General features: G+C 37.9%; 1 protein-coding gene across 1 annotated transcript in view; it reads right to left on the bottom strand.

Moving 5' to 3' along the window:
* Window positions 1-1,652: 1,652 nt before the first annotated feature.
* Window positions 1,653-20,928, bottom strand: part of PTBP3 (polypyrimidine tract binding protein 3) — a 57,577-nt gene continuing 38,301 nt past the window's right edge. Inside the window, exons 5-15 of the mRNA XM_015819208.1 lie at window positions 19,470-19,616; window positions 16,770-16,934; window positions 15,481-15,591; window positions 14,477-14,651; window positions 10,734-10,805; window positions 10,009-10,142; window positions 8,294-8,327; window positions 7,958-8,050; window positions 7,036-7,252; window positions 3,266-3,343; window positions 1,653-2,290 (exon numbers count right to left, since the gene is read on the bottom strand). Coding sequence (XP_015674694.1) covers window positions 2,158-2,290; window positions 3,266-3,343; window positions 7,036-7,252; window positions 7,958-8,050; window positions 8,294-8,327; window positions 10,009-10,142; window positions 10,734-10,805; window positions 14,477-14,651; window positions 15,481-15,591; window positions 16,770-16,934; window positions 19,470-19,616 — 1,359 coding nt within the window. The 3' untranslated portion in view covers window positions 1,653-2,157. The remainder of the gene's footprint in view (window positions 2,291-3,265; window positions 3,344-7,035; window positions 7,253-7,957; window positions 8,051-8,293; window positions 8,328-10,008; window positions 10,143-10,733; window positions 10,806-14,476; window positions 14,652-15,480; window positions 15,592-16,769; window positions 16,935-19,469; window positions 19,617-20,928) is intronic.

The following is a 20,928-nucleotide window of genomic DNA, read 5'->3' as shown; positions in this document are numbered from 1 at the left end:
TAATTTAGCAAGTTACAATACAAGGCAAATTTACTGTTTCTCTAATCCAAGAAGCTATTTAATGGCTTAAGGGGCTGTCATCCTGAATATACTTATTTTGAGCCATGGTTCGTTAAAATTGATAGCATGGAAGGGAAATACTAAGGCTCATGTGCCATACCAGAATCAGGCACTCCTTTCAATCACTTTGCTAAACTAAGAAAATGTGTTGCTACTCTAGAGTTGGCTTGTTTTAACAGACTTATTATTTTCAAACAGCTGCAAGTCATAGCTAAAATGGGATCAGATCCTACTGGACACTAACGTAGCTTTACATGAAGAAACATACATGTTGACAAAACAAAACATACACATGCTAATCAAGTGTCCAAACTGTGATTATCAACAAACTATCTTCCACGCACAACTATATAAATTTAAGGCAGCCAGTGTCTCACTGCGTATCCTTTCATGCTACAGCAATGTTAGTAAGGAACTCGCATTTCAAAAGTAACTTATAATTTTATCAGTTTAAAGGAGTTTAGAGATTGATCTAAAGCTGTGAAATTCTTTTTGCCAAGCAAAAGCTGGTATTCACAGAACGATCTGACCTACTAAACGTTCCAAAGACAATGAGCACACTTCATATTGTCACATTCCATTTCTTTTTTTAAATCTTTGTCTCCATTTTCAAATCCATGGAAAGGATTAACCATCCTTATTGACGAGAGGAATATTTTATAAAACAATGCATTTTTTTTTCAGTAGACGTAACATCTTGAGACCCCCTCTAAAAACATTGTATTACAATCATAGAAATAACTTGAGTATACCTATATTTCACAAAAAAATAGTTAAGATTGCATCTTTCTCTCCAAAGAGGAGTGAACATTCAGTCCTGAAGTTTTGACATTTATGAAAGTAAGCCCGTCTGCACTGAGCACAACAAGCCCATTACTGTTGGGTGAAAAGAATCCTGAGACAAAATATTCTCAGAGTCAATAAATCAACTGTTAGATATCAACCAGAAACTGAGAACATTCTCTAAAGCCCAACAAGGGCATCACTCAACTGCAACCCCTAAAATATTGTGAAGAGGCCTAGAAGCAGGTGCACTGAGTTATCTTCATTCCCAACCTACCCATCCCTATACCAAAGCACCAAAATCTGGTTTGACTATTACTTATTAAAAACATCTTTAAAATCACCAAATGTTTAAAAACTAAGACAAAGGGAAAAAATTTCACAAAGCCACAATACAGTTAAAGATACTTCAGATAAAACTCTAAACTATTATATCATTTATAAGCACATAATAAGGCACATAAGAAATTAAGTAAATACACAGTAATTCTGATTTAAGTATTAGAGATTATAGTGGTACAAAAAACCCTTGAGGTTTAATTTTATAAGTTTAAACAAGACCTTACCAAAAAAATAACCTTTCTTAAAATTTGTCAAACCATATGACAGACCTGATTTTTTTTTTCCTTAGGAGTGTAAACAATTATTTTTCTGAAAGAAATGTACAAAACTTGAAATCAGGACATATTTCTTCTTTCATTTTCTCCAATATCTCATTACACTTCATCTCATAGTAACAACAGTTATCTCTCATACCGTGATTTAATGCCTAGTTAGAACTGTCAACAGGGTCACCTTAGGACAATTTATCTGTGTGGGTTACAGAATTTATTGGATATCATTACATTACTCCAAGGAGAAATAAGGCACTGCCTTTCCTCCAATATTTTCAATAGAGAATGATTAAAACATTAATTGGTAAAAAAAAAAACTATTCCCACCAAAATATTTTGGATGTAACTGACAAATAATTTGTCAAAATTATTTTTAAAACATTCCATCGAGCACATTGTTTGACAAGGAACACAAATATTGTCTGGGAATAAAAGCTTAGACCATGTTCCTGAAATCACCCCCCCCCCAAAAAAAAGGGTTCTGCTAAAGGTAAGATTATTAACAGAAAATTTTGTGTAGGACCATTTGCCATTATAGCAAAAGGTAAACCCACGATTTGTTACAAAGTACAGAATTACACATGACGCACACAAGTTTCATTGTTCAAGGATGCCGCCTTGGTTTGGCCTATTATGGTCTCTGCCTGAAAGTTTTTACTGGAACTAACGGCAATGCGTTGAACTCCTCAATGCATCAGATTCAGATTGTAGATTTAGAAAAGGAAACTCTGAGGTGATGATTTTCTCCAAGATCATGATTATGAAGCTCAGTGAGGGCTTGGATTGCTTCTTCCATAGTGCCCAATTGGATAAGAGCCATTTTGCGGTCTTTTCTGGAAGCAAAAAGGGTAACAAATAAGTTCATATATTTATAATGCACCATTCTGCCTGTATAGTACTTATTTCTAAAAATCTTCAGAGCTTCTTCATTCTGCTTACATTGCAAGAGAAAAACAATGCTAAAAATCTTGGTTGTTATTTAGACTATTTCTGATTTTTTCCCCTTCTATTTCAGTGTGCTAAAACAGGGGTCCCCAACCTTTCAGGGTTGGTGGCCCGGGGGGGATGGGGGGGTGGAGGCATCTTTATGCGTGCGAGCACGCGCCCGTGCAAACAAGGCTGTGCACGCACAAATGGGGCCATGATTGTGTACGCAACGCAAATGGGGTCACAAGCGCCCACGCGATGCTCAGGCAATGCTAGCGCCCATGAATGCCGCGATGCTAGCGTGAGTGGGGATGTTGTGCTTGCAGTGACAACAGTGCCGGCATGCCGCATCACTAGCTCGAGTGGGGGGGTGCTGGTGGCGATGCTAGCACCCGCCTGACACTCACATTGCTAACGCCTGCACAACGCCATGATACTAGCATGAGGGGAGTGCACTCATGGCAACGCTAGCGTCCATCTGATGCTCACGGCATTGCTAGTGCCCATGCGATGTCACGCTAGTGCGAGTGGGGAGGGTGCGAGCACGCACATGCGCGTGCGCTGGCCAGCCACTCACGCGGCCCAGTGGCCAACAGCCCATGGCCCAGTAGTGGGCCGCGGATCCCAGGTTGACGACCGCTGTGCTAAAGCATGCTACTGTTAATTCTGTTAAAGCAAACACTTTTCAGCTTCCTAGTTCTATGCTTTTAATTTCAGAAAAAGACATTCAAAGATACAACCAAGCTTTTAAGTTTATGTAACTATGTTCCTTTCTCCCCCCCCCCCAAGAGGTCAACCAATATTAATTCAATATCGTATGATCTTTTCCTATTCTTATGGATGACAAGAATGCATTCTTTACACAATGTACAGAAACTTACGGAAAGAATTTGAAGGCTTTCACAGTACACCCAGTACCAGCAAAAAGATCCTTCAGGTCATCCACTGTGACAGAAGGCCTGTAACATGGAATTAAGTGCCCAACGTTAGCAAATATTCATGGAATCTAAAAAGAAAAATATTCTTCCCATTTGTACTTAACAATAAGATAACCCTGTGCTGATGACACCAATCTCCCACTTTTCCTCAGGATATTCTTATCTCATTAGATAAGCAAGCCCATAAGTAAGGCAAGTGTGAGCAGAACCAGTATAAAAATTCTATTATTAGCCTCCTCCTTTGGCATTATCTAAATACAGCTTCAAGATACATAAAATCATTACCAATTATCATGGAGCCGGGTGTGATGGGATGTGCTGGCATGGCCCATCTGCTCAGGTCTCTAATCAGCCTGCACTGCAGCTATTTCTCTCCCAGCTCTTGCTCTGGCTATGGTGCTTTTGCTTCCTGAATGCTTTTCATATCTTTCACCCCACCTCCATTTTTGAAAACTCCTCTCCAGGCTTTCAACAAGTAAAGGACAGGGACAACTCTTTGATTTGGGGAAAGAAGGGATTTTTTTTTCATTATTTCCCTTTAGCATTTTTACTTTTAGAAGCAGCAACTCCACTTTTTCTCCTTGCAGTATCCAGAACATAAGTAAGAAATTTGAATTGGGCTTTTTTTTTTTTTTTTGCTTATTTTGTTGTTCCCTCCACTTGTCAGTTTCAATTACTCACATGCAAACAGAGGCAGGGACATCTTTACACAGCTAGTTCATTTTTCTGCTTTGACAGAATTTAGCTTGTTGCACAATCAAGGCAGAATCTGACTCTCTTCTCCCAGAAGCTACCCTGAACAGCGGAGAAGTGAATTCAGTGAAACCCAGCAAGACTCTGTACAATCTTGCTGCAGATTGGTGGATATTTTCCCTGCTGATTTGTGAGGTACTGAAAGGAGAATCATCTTGCCTGTAAGAATTGGCCTGTTCATAGTTCAAAACAACCTCCAGCACTAACTCAGAAAAGTTCAGTATAGTGATAGGGATTGTCTAGGGCAGGGGTAGGCAACCTTGGCTCTTTTATGACTCATGGACTTCAACTCCCAGAATTTCTGAGCCAGTGTTTGCCAACCATGGCAACTTCCAGATGTATAGATTTCAACTCTCAGCATTCTCACAAGTGGCCGTATTCGCTGTGGAGTTGCAAGTCCTTACATCTGGAAATTGCCATGTTTGGAAAATGCTGGTCTGGGGGACAGCATATGTTCTATCAGCATTGTTTTGGGCCAACTGAAGGATGAGTAGATAGCACTTTAATTTAGAGGTCCATTACAGTATCAGGTGCATCAAGTGACACCAATCCATGACTGTTTATGACACAATAGAGCAGCGGTCTTCAAACTTGGTCCTTTTATGACTTGTGGACTTCAACTCCCACAATTCCTCAGCCAGGCATGCTGGCTGAGGAATTCTGGGAGTTGAAGTCCATAAGTCATAAAAGGGCCAAGTTTGAAGAGCCCTGCAATAGAGGGTTACTATTAAAGTTGCCAAGAGGATTTTTTTTGTCACTGCATCAAATGAATACGTTTCCCTCTGAAAATAAAACAATAGTTTTTAGATTATGAAGGCCAAGAATGGAAACAACTTTATTCCTGTAGGAGTCAAATTCCCTTGAGCTAAGGCTGTCATGTGTCTGATTAACGAAACATTTCAAAGAACTTTCAGGCATTTTTTTTAACCTAAAAAGCTTTTATTAGTATTACAGAGTGTCAGCACAACATGGTGGATGCTAAGATCTGAATTTCCCTTCCTTTGCGCATAACATTCCAGGCATTTCCCCTCCCCTATTTTGGGGTCATGATTCACATCTTCCAATTAACTTGGAAGGCAAAGATTCACTTCCGTTTCTTTTTCCCGGGCTTTCCTTATATTCTCTTCCCCTTTCCCTGTCACCTGATTTAACTCTAAAGATACCAGACAATTCTGCATATATTGTCAAAGCAAGAATATTCAATATTAGCAGCGTTGACAAAGGCACTAAGTAATGTATCAGAACTATGCCTTATGTTCCTCATTCCATGCCAAATGTACTTCTTTGGCTGGAACTGGGCTGTGTCTCTGGGTAAACCAGCATGAAAATGCAATATAGACTAACATGGATTTTCTGCTATAGGTCCCTTATTCCGTTAATGCTTGTAGGTACATTTGCCTCCTGGAAAAAGGTATAACCCCAGATTTGCCTCCAGGCTTTCAACTCAATCCCTGCTAATATTTAGACCAGGGAAACAGGTCAAATTAAATTTGATTTGGATATGTAGAATGATAAAGTCTCAGATTACAAATGGGGCCTATATAGTAGACTTCGTGCTATTCCTAACATTTTCTCCACCAGTCTCTCCTATTTAATATTTTCAACAACAAGGCTTAAGTTTTTGCCATTACATGTATAGTATAAAAGGCATCACACACTCAGAGTATGCAACTGGCCATGTTTGAATGAGATCACTGCAACAATTTTAAATGTCTTATTGTGCTTCCCTTTATATCATAGGAGCACTTGACACTCCAAGTTAATATTTCCCTACTTACTAAATGTACAGGTTAGCCTGATCTCGAAGTTGCACACCTTTTCCTCAGAGATCAATCTAGTGAGATATCTCTGTTCTCAAAACTTGTCCAATTTTGTCCAAGTGCAATTGCTGTTAGAAGATGCTGGATTTGAATTATGCTCAAGCTTGGATGTTCTGGCTAAATATGCCTTACACAGAAGATTGTCAATATTTATGATTGCCACTACGTCTACCATCTCTAATATGCTAATTTCTCATCTAGTTTTATTAGCTAATAGTTTTACTGCTTTCCTTTTGGTCCCTGACTGTAAACAAATACACTCCTTTGAAGTTTTATTTATTGTCTCACAGATAATTAAAGCTTTTTATAGGCTTGTGGCATTATAAATACATTTTATGGTACAACATTGCAATGAGACAGCGTTGAGTCGTATTTAGGGCAAAAATTAAAAAAAGGTTCTTGGCATTAATGATTTTACCACTCTGATGTTTCTAATCTACTATAGAAATTATTTAATTTATGCATATGAAACTACAACTTATAAACAGGCACAAGAATTCTGTGATTCAGATACCTGTAGCTTTCCAAAACAGCTTTCCTATCATATGTTCCAACAATTCCAACAATTAACCAGTGGAGCAACCTGCCTCCAGAAGTGGTGAATGCTCCAACACTGGAAGTTTTTAAGAAGAAACTGGACAGCCATTTGTCCGAAATGGTATAGGGTTTCCTGCCTGAGCAGGGGGTTGGACTAGATGACCTCCAAGGTCCCTTCCACCTTTATCACTATTATTATAGCACAAACTGCTACTGGCAAAAAGAAACTTCAGACGAAAACAACCCCATGTGCAAATGTATAAATTCAGGGTGGGTTTTTTTTTGCAATATTATCATATCCTGGTAATAAAATTGACAGGACAATAATACAATGGTCTCTGGATGCTCCAAATATAATGAGAAACATTATATCTTTTAAAACTCAGAAGTGTGAGTTTTTTCCACTATCATAAACTTAGAAGCGTGTTACCATTACCAACCTCTCAAATCAGCTACTCATATCCTGAACTAGCCTATGATGCAGCAGATTCCCTCCAACATCCGATGAAGAGGGCAACAAATCACATTTTTAGGCTGAATGGAAAGGAGGGAGAAAACAACAGCCCTCTTGAGCATGCCTTCCTTATATCTGGATGTACTTACGGAATGTTGGAGAGGTGAAGAGTGGCCGACGGTGGGAAGATATTTTGGAAGTTTTTGGAGCCAGGCTTCTTAAAGCGATGCAAAGGGCTATTGCCATAGTCCTTAGTTAGACCCTGGTCCTCTTGACCCTCACGAGGGAGCTGTACTGTTTGATGCTTTGAGAGTGTAATACGGAGTGTTTTCCCATATAGTTTTTGTCCATTTAAATGATTCATGGCTGAAGTATTTAAGACAATGAAGTTAAGATTGGGGGAAATTAAATAAAAAGATACTGTACCAAGGGGTACTTTTAAAAGATCTGTTCCAATAATCAGTTAGTATATTAGATTCACTTTTTGCTAATTTTCAACTACGCTGATTTCCAATATGCTATTTATAGCAAAAATAGCAATAGCAATAGCACTTAGATTTATATACCATTTCATAGTGCCCCCCCCCCCAAATCTGGGTCCTCGTTTTACCGGCCTTGGAAGTATGGAAGGATGAGTCAACCTTCAGCCGGTCAGGATCAAACTCCTGGCAGTGGGCAGAGTCAGCCTGCAATGCTGCATTCTAACCACTGCACCACCATGGCTGTTTCATTTTATAATGTTTCTGAATTAGGATCAGGTGTACTCTAATTATTATTTATGAGAGAAGCAGATCACTATGCACAATTAATAAAGTATAGAAAATGAAGCATGCATTAACTTCCCATTAAAGAATCTTCAGTTGAAAAAAATAATCAAATGAATTTTTAATCAAATGAAAATCAATATCTTGTTGCAGAGGTAAAAGTAGCAGTAACATTTAACTTCAATTCTTAAGAGTTTTGCTGTTTGTTTTTTTTAAAAAGGAAAATCATAGATGTTTACTATAAAGTAAATGAAATAAGCAGTTTGTACAATGCAATCACACTATATTTGATTAGCACTGTTCATACCTAGTTGGGCTTGAGTTGCATCTGCCATTTGAACTAAGGCATTTTCCTTCTTATTAAACATGATTTTTACACGGTGGACATCACCATAAACACCTGCAAAGTAAAACGCATTTGAATTCATATATACAAAACAACATAGATATGAAAATCTACAAGTCAAGATAGATTCTAATTATTATTTACAAAAGAATCAGGTTCCTATACATAAACCAACACATATATAGATGTCACCCAGTATTTTTAAGAACATAAACCAATTACAATTTGTATTTCAACATGAAATATTAGCTTATCAAACAATGTTATGTATTTTCTGTATATAGAAACTAAACTTACCAAACAAGATAAAAAGCCCATCTGGTGTGATTGCCTGCACAGAATAACAAGACAATAATTTTGTACTGTGTAATTTGTAAATCTGGAATTATCATATAGTTACTGTGTATGTTTGTTTTAACATATTCTATACCAGTGATGGCGAACCTATGGCACACGTGACAGAGGCGGCACTCAAAGCCCTCTCTCTGGGCACACCTGCCGCCACCAGCTCACGCAAGTCCATTAGGCCACCGCTGGCACCCGGAGCGGCAGCCTCACCCAGCACAAAAGAGGCAAAGCAGCTGGCTAGCAAACTCGAGTAGAGGTGGTAGAGCACGCCTCCATGTGCTCGCTGGCCTCTGTGTGCGGGGGCTGATGGTGTCAGGCAGCAGCCGCCCCTGCCTCGCTCTGCAGCAATGGCATCCCCGCCCTACCCCCTGCTTCACCCCGCAGGACGAGCCTCCTGCCCACTGCCCCACCCACCAGAGATCCCCTGGATCTCCCCCAATCCTGCCCAGCCCCTATAAGCATCCCCCCCCACGAGCAACATCAAGGTGGCCATGGCTACCCCAGCCACGCCCACTCAGTCTGCCATGACCGCCACAGCCACACCCACCCAGTGGGCCACGCCCCCCACCCCGAGGGCACTATGCTGATGCGGCTCTGGCACTTTGCGATAAATAAGTGGGTTTTGGGTTGCAGTTTGGGCACTCGGTCTCTGTTCTATACTGTAGTACTGTATATAATTCACATCATTTAGCCATGTTTTTCATTGGTAAGGCCATGTAATTGTTTAGATTTTAACAAATAGCATAAATTTAATTATAATAGTTGGTAGTTCAACTAGGTTTAAAATGAGATAATGGGGGCTGCAATGTTATTAAAATCAGCTTTGTTATATATCTATGGCTGAATTTAAATGCATTTTTATTGGGAAAAGAGAATTGTTCTAGCACTAGAAAGTTTAACATCTTTTTATACAACCTGCCATATCAGATAGTCAAGATCATAAGGAGGTACAGTACAAGAAACTGGAATGTCTGGTATACCAATGTAATAAAGGCCATTCTGGGTATATGTCACGTTATTATACATTTACAATTAATTAAAAAATACTATTGCATGTCACAACTTTTTAGGAAAAAAGTGGCAAGTTCAGTTAATAGTGAAAATATAATGGGTTGCTAACAATGAGGATACGCATTATAATATTCCCTTTTGAAAATAAGTTACTTAATATACTGATTTTGTTCTGAAAGAATCAGTGGTTTTTGAGGAAGCTTACATTCTTTTACCAGCTATTCAGAAAGTAACAGGAAGACAATGGAAAATGTCACTGCTTTTATACACACGCACATATACAAACCTTGATAACTACAGGGTTGGAATGACTCTCATGTTCAGTGAATTATCCAATGGTGTGAAGAGCTTACCTTTTTTTCTTTATTTGAGCAAATACTTCAGTAGGAGTCCAACTCGGAGGATTACTTAATATTTGTATATATTAGTTTCTATGTTTAATTACCCCCTTTCCTTGTTTTCAAGTGCACTAGCAGATGTTAATTAAGGACATGAATGTCACATTAGCATATACATATCAGGTTTTTTGTTTACAATGTAAGATATACATTCTTTTGTGGGTTTATGACTTTTTTTTCTTTTTCAAAAGAATAAAAACGATTAAAACAAAAACTATGTTTGAGTTGTGGTATATGCACATGTGTTAGCCTTACATCAGGATTAAGATTGCTAACAAGTAACACAGAATTTCCAGGTAATCCTGTAACTCCTGGGAGACCCATCCGCCCAGTCATTGCAGAGGTGGAAATTGCAAGAGGACCAAGTGCGCCAGCCGGGACCGATAAACCTGGAACAGCCAAGAGTTCCAAAAAGCATTTCAGTAAAAACAAAGGTAACTCCATTTTTATTTCTCATGTTAAAAGTAAATCTAATCTGGAAATGCACGGCAATCTATTTCTCCTCACTGGATTAAATATCATAGCTTATGTCTAAATTCCATTTTGAAACAGCAAACTGAATCAAATCAAACTCTCATCCCAATCTTTTAAACTTCTCCCCATGTTTTATGGAAGAAGGATTCCTTCAAAATGCCATATTACTCAAGACTTTGATTCTTGTGTTTCCTGCTAGTAGTTATATATGGATAAAACATTCTCTTATATTGTCCTGCCCAATTACAATCAAATAACTTAATTTTCTAACTGGAATTCAAAACATCAGGAATGGGAAAATAGTCAAGCAATATTAAAAGCTTTATTTTTAGTGCTTCATTAATGTGCTGTTAAATAAAATAACAACACGTGACCCACACCATTAAAAAGCTGCCAACACATTTGTCAGCTTTTGGTTCTTAATACATATATAAATATTTAACAAACCTAAATGAAATATTAAAGAAAGAAAATCAGATATTTACTATACTAAGAAAGACTTTTACCTGCTTGGGGGAAGCCAATGGCAGGAGCAAAGCCAGCTGCCCCTGCATATGGTGAGATGATACTTGGAGTACCTGAAAAAAGAAAACAAATTAGCCCAGATTGCAGAAGGTTAATTTCTAGAGAAAGTAAAAAGTTATTCAACTCCTAAAGGAACAAATTTTTGTCTTAGACCTATTGCATGGGATGAATATATCCCCTGTTCAATTCAGTTTGTGTGATTCTCTGCTCTGCTTCTAATGGAAGCCTATACTGGCAATTAAGTGATGAATAATAGCTGTACAATCTTCCTCAATATTGGTATAATTCCAATAGGCCTTTTAGGATCTGCTTCTCTGACAGGACACTTAAGAACCAAAACCCAAGTGCAAATAGCATGTATACATGTAAAACTTTGTCTGTAGTTTATTAACAAGGGCCAAGTGCTTCATTTTTCTTTTTATGTTAAATTAGACCAGTGTTTCTCAACCTTGGCAATTTTAAGATGTGTGGACTTCAACCCCCCAGAATTCCCCAGCCAGCTTTGCTACTGGAGAATTCTGGGAGTTGAAGTCCACACATCTTAAAGTTGCCAAGGTTGAGAAACACTGAATTAAGACAATTAGATAATACTATTCATTTTTCCCCACCTCCAATGAGATAGCAGGAAAATATATAGCAGCTGCTTTCATGCTACCAATTGCTTACTCTCTGAAGATTACTTAACTGATCGAAAGTACCCTTTTCAACTGCAGCAAGTTATACAAAACGTAGAATATGATTTGTGGAAATAAGCACTGAGCAAAGAAATCAAGTGGGCTCTATTTCATGAGGCCAATTCACATGCTACAGCTATGATGCTTTGGAAACAGCAGGACATTGCCACATTCAGGACTGCAACCTTTCATGTTGTCTGAACTCAATAGCTTCCTAAACCTCTTATCTTTAGTCACAATATGGCAGTTACACAAATACTGCAAAACACTATATATTTTATAGTTATAATACAGCATGCATTGGTATTGTGACTTGTATTTGGCAATATAGGCATTCATCATTTAATTTACACTTCTGCTCTCCATTATAATTCATTATGCAAACATTCAGTAACAAAGAGCTTATTCAGCCAGATAGGGCCTGCGTGAATACTGATATCAAATACATACAATACCTTGTATTTCTATCCAAGAATAGTAGAGAGTTTTTGCATACAGCATGTAAACTCTCTTTGCAGTATCACACAAATGGATAGCTTAACAAATTAATTAATTCACTTGACACTGGGTCAACATATGGCTGCTTGAGAGAAAAAGTGAATATGTTTTCTCATCTTAATACTGCCATTTACCTGTTCTTCTAATTCTTTAAGCTTAGATTCAGAGTTTACTGAAGCTGTTTTGTGTATTTAGATCAGGGCTTTTCAACCTTTTCACCCATTGTACCACTTTTAGGATATGGCAATATCCGAGTACCACCAGTCGCTTAGCAAGGTGTCAAAAACTTGATGACCAAAAAAAAAAAAAAAAGGGGAAAAGTGATAAAGTTCAGGTAGTACTCGACTTAAAACAGTTTGTTTAGTGACTGTTCGAAGTTACAATGGCACTGAAAAAAGTGCCCCCCAAGCCACAGCCGAGCAAGACACCTGCCTGCTCACCCGGCCGCGCTATTCCTCCTGTCTGAGGTTTCCATTGTTATGAGCATTTCTGTTGAGGATTGGCAGCAGGGGTGGGGTGGGGGGGTGTTTGGTTTTTATTCCCCCCGTCTGCTAGGTGGTTGCAGCAGGTTTTGGTCACTTCACATGACCCTGGGACACTGTGACCATCATAAATATGAATCAGTTGCCAAGCATCTGAATGTAAATCACAAGACCCTGGAGATGCTGTAACATTCCAGCTGATCGGCGCTTCTTCTGTGCTCAGCAGAAGTGCCAGGATCAGTGCTGCTTTCCAGCTGATTGGTGCTTCTTCAGGGCTCAGCAGAAGCACCAGGATCAGCGCCGAGCTCCAGCTGGAGCTGGCGCTTCCACTGAGCCCTGACAGCCCCGAAGAAGCACCGATCAGCTGGAAAGTGGCACTGATCCTGGCGCTTCCGCTGATCCCTGACAGCCCTGCAGCTCCAGCCATCTCTCGCTCAGGCTTGTGCGGTGCTGACACCGGTTCAGCTCCCCCGCTACTTTTCTAGGATGGTCGCGTACCACCTGCCAGGTGCTAATGTACCACAGGTGGTACCCGTACCACTGGTTGAAAAGCCCCGATTTAGATAATTAATCGTAGAAACAGCTGAACAGGAGGAAAGAAAAATCACAAAATCCTGCATTCATCTATTGTGAGCAAAAATGTCTGGGATCAGAGTGCACCTTGTTCACAAAAATACAAATGCAAGGTTTGGGAAATTCTTTCCAGGACAAATTTCTGCCTGAACATTGCTCATCTGGTGCTCCCAACTGAGTAAGTCTGTAGCAATCAATTACCTGCCTGGATGAATGCCTGAGAAAACTACAAAGCCCAGGCTAAATTTAAGATCATTCTCAATAATCTGATTCTGTTCTAGTTCTGAAGATTAAATTCCTAAAGCTCCTGTTTTAGTTCCTGAGCTCAATTCCTAATGGGCTATCCCTAGAGAATACCATGGCTAACCAGAAGAGAAAGAACTAAGAATATCTTTCTACAGAATACCTTCATATAAAAGAACTAAGAATACCTTTCTGCAAGGGGGAATGGTTTCCACTGCACTTTCAGAAGAAAGGGTTAAGATTTTTTTCTCTGCCTACTTTAGAAATAGATTTTTTTTAAAAATGTTTTATTATGAGCTATCTTGAGATCAATACGTTAAACCCCAATATATTAAATATAAATAAATACAGCATATTGATTATTTTCAAAAGTACCCTTTCAGGGCAAGGCTGACAGTGATTACTGCTTAACACTGAGAATGTATGGATAAAGATAAGTTTGATACAGTTCCAAATGTTTATGAGTTCAATGCTGGACTCAACACCTTGTTTCAATTGGAGATGGACGGGACAGCAAGAAGCCATCAGTGCTTCCGTTCCAAATTCTACAACAATAAAAATTACCTTCTAGAGTACAGTAACATTATTGTAAGATTATAGCCTCATCAGAGCTGTGTAAAGAGTCAGTGTCCTTCACTTTTTTTATAAATAAAATTTCCCCTAAAATAAGAGGAAGCAAAATGTATCTTCGTTGTTTTTCTGGGTTAGCTAAGGAAGAAATGTTTGGTGGTGTTTTCCAACAGATGCTGGCAAAAGGTTGTGCAAGAATGAACAAAGCAAAATTGTAAAAGTGAATTTTTGCCCATTACTTCCAATACACAGGGGAAAATGTTCCTTTTTTTTTTTAAAAGGCCCAAATTTGACAAACTCTCTTCCATATCCTCAGTGATGCATAGGACACAAAAAGTACAAAAAGAGAATCTCAACTTTGGCTCTGAACAATTTCATAACTGAGATATAAGCAGTAGTGCTATAATTAAAAAAACATAATTATTAATCTAACATCATAACCTATATTAATAATCAATATTTTCAGCCACTTCCAAATGACGGCTCACTTTACTGCTATCTAATACAGTTAACCTATATTAATAATCAATATTTTTCAAAGCCACTTCTTCCAAATGACGGGAGGCACATTTTGCTGCTATCTATAACAGTATGTCTCTTTGTGTAAAGAAAAACCTCAGTAGCCCATGGGTAAAAGGCAGGAGCAATTTGTTCTATCTCCAACGACAAAGGAAGAGTTCTTACCAAAAGCAGCAGCCATATTAGGGTCAAGTGAAGGCTGCCCATCCCCTGAAGGAAGGTCCAGACGTGTGAAGTCTCTGCTCTTATCATTGTTATATTTTACATTAAGGCTTGTTAGCTTGGAGAAATCAATGCGAAGAGTGCAGCAGGCATTATAGATATTCTGACCATCCAGAGCCTATGGAGATATAAAAAAAGTTGAGGTTGTGAAATGCTTCCAGGATTTTTTGGAATTTAGATCACATAAATACATGCACAGTTGCAGTGTGAACATACATTCTGGTTGAAGCAAAGGGCAAATGGGTTCATATTCTCAATGTTGCTTTGGCCCATTGTTTTATGTGCTTTGTAAACTAAAGGGACCATATTGCCAGAATTTTGTAACTCTGCTATACTTAAATTATGCACCAAGTATCATTTTGAAATTGCATTTCTTTGAGACTACGCACCATCATGCTTATGTTGCATCACTGAGGCTATCAAGTTAGTAAAATATAGCTATTAGATGGTACACAGCTCTATTAGAAGATTTGAAAGATTTGAATAATTAATCAAATAGCCTTCTTGGAGCACCTGTTTAGAACTTGCAGAGCTGTTCTGAAAAGTTTTTACTATCAGTCCTAAAGGCTTGCCAGAGTAATCTTTCAAAACTGGAACAATCTGCTTCTTTTTGCAGCAGTGGTAAAGGGGAAAAAAGGATGGGAGAAAATTGTAGGCACCCTCTGACAGACAGTGAAATGGGCCTTTGGAAAGCTGCATTCCACACATTACCCTACCAACATTTAAATGGAGCATGTTTATAATGTTTATGCAGTCTCTGAATTTCAAAGAAATATATTATACCGTAATGCAAAGAAATAGCTATATGAAATGATTATTGCACATTATTTCTGTACTGTAAAATTGCAGCATAATACTTGTGTGACATAGCACCAGAAAAATAAGGCGTTTCACATGCAGTAAACGGTTACAATGCAAGCATATTAGGAGTCTATTCGCAAAGTTACCATTTTGGCATACTGTGCATTCAAAGGATCAGCATATTGAAGCAAGGCCTGGAACTGATTATTCTTCGTAAAGGTTATGATCTTCAGAACTGTTCCAAACTTGGAGAAGATCTAAATCAAAAGTTCAAACAGTCAATTCATGCATTAATACTTTCTTGGGAGTTTGAGATATAATGATTATTTCAAACAACCTAAATTTACAGGCATGGGGATTTTTTATTGTAATTTGGAAGTGTAGCACTCTGAACATGGTATTAATGGGTGTTATAACAAATTTCATAAGTGAAACAGTTCTCTCAATAAAAACAAAAATAATAAAGACTGATTTTTCTTCAATATATACAAATTATAATTAAACATAATTTAGTTAAACTGGCCAGTTACATTACTGTTTTTGCTGCAAGGAAAACATCACCTAAGCTTGAAAGGCTTCCCCCCCCAATATTTAATGTAAATAAGGTAAATAATCACATTAAAGAAACAATAAAGACTAAAGAGTAGCACAGTTCTGACAATATGTACAAATGACAAAACAAGGCTGCGTTTGAAAGGGTTTGCTTTGCAACACAAAACATAGAATCTCTCTTTGAATTGCTAAAGCAGCTGTGTCCTTTGCAAGCCTCATGCAGGTGTTTTGGAAGTTATTCCTAGCTGTTTCCATATGTATGTGTGTGAACATCTGTTTGGCTTCATTGGGGAAAAAAGCAGCTTTCCATTTTGTAAAGCAAACAAAACAAACAGGCAGAGATTGTCAGAAATGGTTTTCAAAGCCGCTATGCAACTCTTGGTCATGGCTGCTATAATAATCCAAAGAGAGGTGTTATATTTGCAACCTGGCCATTCAAAAGCTTTCCACCACCATAATAACCCACAATAATATAGTATTGGGATTAAATGTACCCTAAAGCTATGATCTAGCAAAATTTGTTCATTCCAGTTTCTCCTTTCAATTCTACAGAATCGCATTATTATGTATTCATTGTGCTCCCTGATTTGAATTCAATTCATGAGCAAATACTTAATATGGAGTGTACAAGAAACAGAGAAGGAAACAGATATGCATGATCCTGCTGGTTGAATCACGAGTGCCGTCTGTGGTATTTGTTACAGCACGCAAGTTATTCTCTAGTAAATAATTGGTTTTCATTACTTTTTCATTTGAATTAAGAGGAAGGACACTCATTCTGGGCTTAAGATATTTGGTAAGGGGAAAACACAATCAATAGCCATATTTTAATGCCAAATATATCCACATAAATAATTACAACAAGAAGAACATTTGTTTATACCTGATATAGCACTTCTAGAGTAACAGGATAGAAGAGATTTTCCACAATAATTCGAAGAACCGAACTCTGACCAGGAGGCAGCCCACTCTCAGTCATTGGAGCACCTGTGAGGGCCATGCCTCCAGACTGCACAGCATTCACTGCTTGCAATGCAGCTTGAGTTCTCTGAGAGGGAGATAAAAGTTTATCTATTATATATGCAAAGAACATGAAATACAGATTATGCTCAGAACAAAATCCTACAGGAATCAGTAGGACTCCAGGAGATGGTCTTAGGCCTCCTTTTTTTGCATCTACCTCAGTAATAGTGCAGATTACTAATTTTTCATTCTGCTCAAGTGTATGGAAACATCTCAAACATATTCTAAGCTTTTGGAATAATTGAATAGCTATATAAGGTAAAGTAAGATTTGCTCAAACGTTTATTCAACTGTGCCCTATATCAGCACCATTCTCCTACATCAACCTCATCAGCAAAACACAAGGAAGTAAGTCATAAGAAATATGGCTACAGATGATAGAGTTGCTGCTCTAGCTAAGAAATAGACTTATCAGAGGCCTGCTAGAGACTGTTCTATTTCCATGTTGAGTTCCAAATAACATCTTGAAATGCTATGTTGGATGGATCTTGGAGACTGCTATGATCCACCATCTTCAAGTGGTTTCTTGCCAAAAGCACTTGCTGCTATAAGACAATTATTCCAGCAGAATATGAAATTTTAAGGCTATTTCAAACTGATCTGCAAATTCCATTTTCTCCTGAATTAGTGGGATAAAAGTACAAATAACAAAATTTCCTCCAGCAGAATAGTTAACTTTGCTTAACCTTGGTTCCCAAAAATATGGAACTTCATTGTTCATCAGATTTTTTTCACCATAGCCAAGGCACAAATTTTATCTAAAGTTTATTAAGAATGAATTGTTCCCGAACAGAAACATACGCAAAGGTCCCTGCTCAAATTCCACACTTATTCTGTCACTGTTCCTCTTGGCATTTCCCAATACCAATCATGCAATATTGTTGTTTCTCAAAGTCTAATCTAACAGAGGCCTAATGGGTGTAATATAGGTAGTCCTCAACATAACCACAATTGAGCTCAAGATTTCTGTTGCCAAGTAAGGCAGGTAACTGAGTTTTGCTCCATTTTACAACTTTTTTTGCCACAATTGTTAAGTGAATCACTGCAGTTGTTAAATGAATCATACCGTCATGAGGCGAATCTGGCCTCCCCTACATTGATTTTGCTTGTCAGAAACCAGCTGGGAAGGTTACAAATGATGATCACATGACCACAGAACAATGGAAGTCTCATAAATACATACCAGTTGCCAAGTGCCCAAATTTTGATCACATGACCATGGGATGCTACAATGGTCGCAAGTGGGAAAACTGGTCATAAGTCACATTTTTCAGTGCCGTTGTGACTTTGGTCACTAAACAAATGGTTGTAAATCAAGAACTACCTGTATTTAAGGTGTTGGGGTGACTGTCAGTGAGACCCACATCAAGTCCATACAGTCATGGAAGCTCATTGGGTGGGTCATTCTCTCTCAGCCCAACCTATTACCCCAGAATAAAGTTGTTGTGGGGAATTAATAGGAGGAAGCAATTCACATGCCACCTTAAGCTCCAGAATGAAAGGTGGGAGAGTATGCTAACAAATGAACAAAACATATATATAAAAGATCTATAAAGTGAAAAGGACAGAATTCCTAAGAATGCTATTAGAACCTTCACCCTTGAATTGAAAGAAAATTGTCTTCTTGATTAATTCACGGCTTACTACTAAAGTCTTTAAAGTCTTTTCAGTTTTGTCTGTTTGCCGTGTTGAATAGATATGTCCATGCAGTTTGCTTTTAATATGTGGCTGAGGTAATTGAGGGCAAAGATGATCATCCACATATAGGAACTGGATACTATGGGATGCTCCAGATCACATACATAAATTTCTTATAGGCATTTGATTAACATTTTATTCTCAGACCAGCTAAAATGGAATTTCTCCTGATGCAGGTATATTCCCAAATGCATACTTTCACAAAGATGTTCAGTTCCAGGTTCAAGTAGCTAAGTCTTTTTTCTTCAATTGTCATCCATCTGAGAGGGCAAAGTATATTTCTCTTTTATGTAATCTGCCAGAATTTGGATTGAACAAAACTGAATATATATTGAACAGATAATTTGAGAAGAAAAAAGGACAAGAAAGACTAGATATCTTGAATTCCATAATGAAATATTACTGTTACATCAATTAAGATATTTGGAACAGGAAGCAAAAATAATTACATGAAATATCAAATAGTAAAATTTCTCAGTTCTGCAAGCAGTTAGAGCAGCAGAATTACCACTTCTTGATAATTCATGACCCTTTTTGGTAAGCTGAGACCCTACACACACACATCCCAAAAAAGATGAAGTGGCAATAATAATGATGATGATGATGATAATGAAGTGGGTCATCCTTAGTAATATACAATCAAAGGCATCTGCTGGGGTGGTGGAAATGATGCAAAATGCATGACTTTATTATCGCACTAATAGCATAAATTATTACTTGCATCAGAAATTAGAATGCAAGTATACAATGGCAACATTTGTATGATAGTGTCATGTTTGTTGTCATTCTGACAGCACTGCAGTTTGCTGAGACATCACTGCATTTGAAGGTCATATACTTTATTCAGAAGTAGCATACTTACAGCATGGTTGGGTAGATTGTCAGTCTTAAGTTCTCTATGATTGGAATACTGAATATAAACAGGCTGACTGCGAAGGTGAGGTGTAACAGGAGTGTAGTAGTTCACCATAGTAACAGCAGCTTCTTCTGAAGCCATTTCTAGAAAAGCCTGAAAGACAAGAGAAATATCTTGACTGGAAAACCACTACCCTAACTGGGGAAGTATGCAATACACATAGGTGTCATCTGCAGAACTGTCATGTATGACACTGTTTTGCTCTAAGGCACCATAAGTCAATACAAATTACAGCAGTTCATAAAGGAAAGAAATAAAGTAGCAAAAACTGCACTAGTATTACCATCAAGCCCTCCCCAAAGTTAATTTTATTTTTTCTCACTTAAAAATGTAGTTGCCTAAAAGAAAGGTTTTTTTTTGGGGGGGGGGGGTTTGTTGGAGCTGAGAGTCTGGCTTTGAGTCAGTGCTGATTTCTGGTGACTACCTGAACTAGTTCCTGCAGTTTTCAGAGGTAGTTTGCCACTGCTTCCTTCCTAGGGCTGGCAAAAAGGGGATGGCCCAAAGTCACACAGCTGGTTTCCTGCCTGAGGCAGAACTAGAACTTACAGTTTCAACGTTTCTAGCCTGGTGCTTAATCACTACACCAAACTGGCTCTCAGTTCTTTATTAGCGATGTAAATAATAAAGCTGTAAAACCTGTTATGTTGAAAGCAATTTATCAAACTATTCTTACTGCTACTGATGAAATAAGAGGTTACAGAAAAGAACAAGATGTCAGCCCAGATATACGAACTCAAACTTTGATTACAACTAGAAAATCAACTACACAGAATATAACAGAAAAAGTGGAACAATTAAATATTATGACAGAGGATTCAACTGATCAACAAATACAGTCAATGGAAAATCCAGAAAAGGGACTGACAATATGGAAAAGGGAAAAGACTTCTTATATAAATCAGAAGAAACCTGAGGATCAAGAATAATAACAGACTGAAGAGAAGATAAACAGTTCAAGACAACTACGTCGAGATGGAAAAATAGAGAGATGATTTGTTAGTCCTCTTAAAAAAATGGCTGCTGGGTGATTTTTTCTATGTCAAACAATATACATAACAACACAGGGAGATTTATTTGATGACTCAAAAGCACGGACACGGAAGACGATTTGGCAAAGAAAGAAAGCTAGAATAATACTGAAGAAAATTGGGGTTTTGACTTATTAGTGAGAATTAAAATAGATAAGATGTGTACTTTGAATATTAGATATTGTAATGAGTTGAGATAAAGAAAAATTTGGTCATTTAAAACTTGGAAGTATAAATATTAACAGTTAAATTTGAACATTGATTTGCTTATAAAGGTTAAATGTAAAGGTAATTAAGATATATAAGCTAAAAATCTATCGATGAATGTAATAAATATCTTTTTACTTAGCGGTAATAATAAAAATTAAATATGAGAT

Source organism: Protobothrops mucrosquamatus, unplaced genomic scaffold, assembly GCF_001527695.2.
Source record: "Protobothrops mucrosquamatus isolate PMUCROS unplaced genomic scaffold, P.Mucros_1.0 scaffold874, whole genome shotgun sequence".
Taxonomy (NCBI): Eukaryota; Metazoa; Chordata; class Lepidosauria; order Squamata; family Viperidae; genus Protobothrops; species Protobothrops mucrosquamatus.
Note: the sequence above shows the minus strand (reverse complement) of the source record. Positions and strands in the feature narration are given on the sequence as shown.